A 2,015-nucleotide genomic window follows, 5' to 3' on the forward strand; every position below is an offset into this window, starting at 1 on the left:
TTTGGATACGATGTACGTATTATAAAAAATATAGGAAACAATAAGTATACTATACGTATTTAAATTACCTTAAAACATATGAGCAATAGATACTATTTAAACTCATCATAATCATAATCATCATCGTCATATCATATACTAGCTTTTGTACCCGTGCTTCGCAACGGAGAGGACACTGAAGCGAAAAATTTGATCTTGAATTCTGTTGTATGAAATAGTTACACATTCCTCTTTGTTTTCTGGAACATAACTCAATTGAAACTCTTAGTTTAAAAAAATATCTTTCTTTAGGCTAACTTATAAGGCTGCCTAGTTTCCTTAGTCAATGCTAGTACGAATTATTTGAGGCACTGATGCATTTATGGAAATAATGTACCCATACGATTCAATTTTCAAATGATAAGCTTGTGGTGCCACTAAACTGTCTAACACAATAACCATGTGTTCTGTATTTACTTTAATCATTTGTTTATTTTTTTGTTATCCTAGCAACCTAGGTAACAACAGTTTTAACAACAGTTTTTCTGATTTGAATCTAGTGGATTACACTACTTAACTATTCTCTGTAAATTAAATGACCTTTTACTAGAATGATTTGTTTTAGTGCGTCTATCCGCTAGAAATGGTGACCCCGACTAACAAGTAAATTATTTCAAACTAAATTGATGTTTTTCCTACATTAATATTCAACCTTCTACCAAAACTTCATTTATTTTTCACCTTTCCCCAAATTATCGTTTTACGCCATGGACCAAGAACTTTTGGAGCGCCTAGCTCAATTAGAGAGTGAGAATGCCAACCTACAAAGACAACTTCAAGATTTGAATGGAAGACAAGAACAAAATCACATTTCTGTACATCCTCAAGAAGCCAACCTACCTGATCTTCCACCAGTTCTACCACAGCATCAGCCAGATCATACAGCCCATTCCGACGAACGACATGAAGATCATCACATCCACCGGGTAAGCATAAAACTTCCACCATTCTGGAAAGAGAAACCAAGGCTCTGGTTTGCCCAAGTTGAGGCTCAGTTTACACTGGCTCACATCACGAGTGAAACAACTAAATACTCGTATGTAATTTCACATCTTGATGAGCGCTATGCTAATGAAGTGGAGGATCTTATAATAGATCCACCTGTTGAAACTCCTTACTCTACTCTTAAGTCTGAAATAATCAGACGGTTGTCTCTATCTGAGGAGCAACGCATTCGTCAGCTATTGATGGAGGAGGAACTAGGTGACAAAACTCCTTCTCAGTTCCTACGCCACCTTCGATCACTAGTAGGTTCGACCACAATCCAAGATAGTTTACTGAAAACTATTTGGATGCAGAGACTTCCTGCTCATGTACAAAGTATTTTGCAAGTCCAAATAAGTGCCCAAACTGACACACTTGCAATTACTGCCGACAAAATTCTAGCAGTCCAACCTAACGCATCTTTTTGCCATTCTCTCACTAGTATGCCTACATCTTTGAATGCCGTTAATTCACCAAATCTTAAATCTTCATTTTCTGATGACCCAAAATTAACTGAAGTTTTATCAAAATTATCTGCTTTGGAGTTGCAAATGAAAAATATGCGTAAAGATGTTGATTCCCTACGTGACAGGCGACCTAGGTCACGTCAGAGGAGTTTGTCTAGTAGTCGTTATCACGCAGGTAGCTCCTCTGACACTACAGAGCAAACCAATCTATGCTGGTACCACAAGCGTTTTGGCTATCAAGCTGAGAAGTGCATTCCACCATGCAATTTCACTTCTCCGACAAACTCCAAAGGCAGCCAGTGATGGCGTCAGCTGACTGCCAAGCTGGAGGGCGCCGCCTACAAATCGTCGACCGTACAACTAATACAAAATTTTTGATTGACACTGGATCCGACATATGCTGCCTCCCTAAATCATTCGTCTGTAAGAACCAAAAGCATATAGAATATGAACTTCGTGCAGCAAACAACTCTGCCATTCACACCTACGGTATGATGACATTAACATTAAACTTAGGGCTGAGAC

General features: G+C 38.4%; 1 protein-coding gene across 1 annotated transcript; it reads left to right on the forward strand.

Annotated features, from left to right (window-relative positions):
• Positions 1–746: 746 nt before the first annotated feature.
• On the forward strand, positions 747–1,793 carry LOC128996042 (uncharacterized). The gene has a single exon (XM_054421176.1). It carries the CDS (start codon positions 747–749, stop codon positions 1,791–1,793), a length of 1,047 nt encoding a protein of 348 aa, XP_054277151.1.
• Positions 1,794–2,015: the final 222 nt, after the last annotated feature.

This window comes from Macrosteles quadrilineatus, unplaced genomic scaffold (assembly GCF_028750875.1).
Source record: "Macrosteles quadrilineatus isolate MER2022 unplaced genomic scaffold, UCM_ALF_1.0 Scaffold_1__1_contigs__length_201487025, whole genome shotgun sequence".
NCBI lineage: Eukaryota > Metazoa > Arthropoda > Insecta > Hemiptera > Cicadellidae > Macrosteles > Macrosteles quadrilineatus.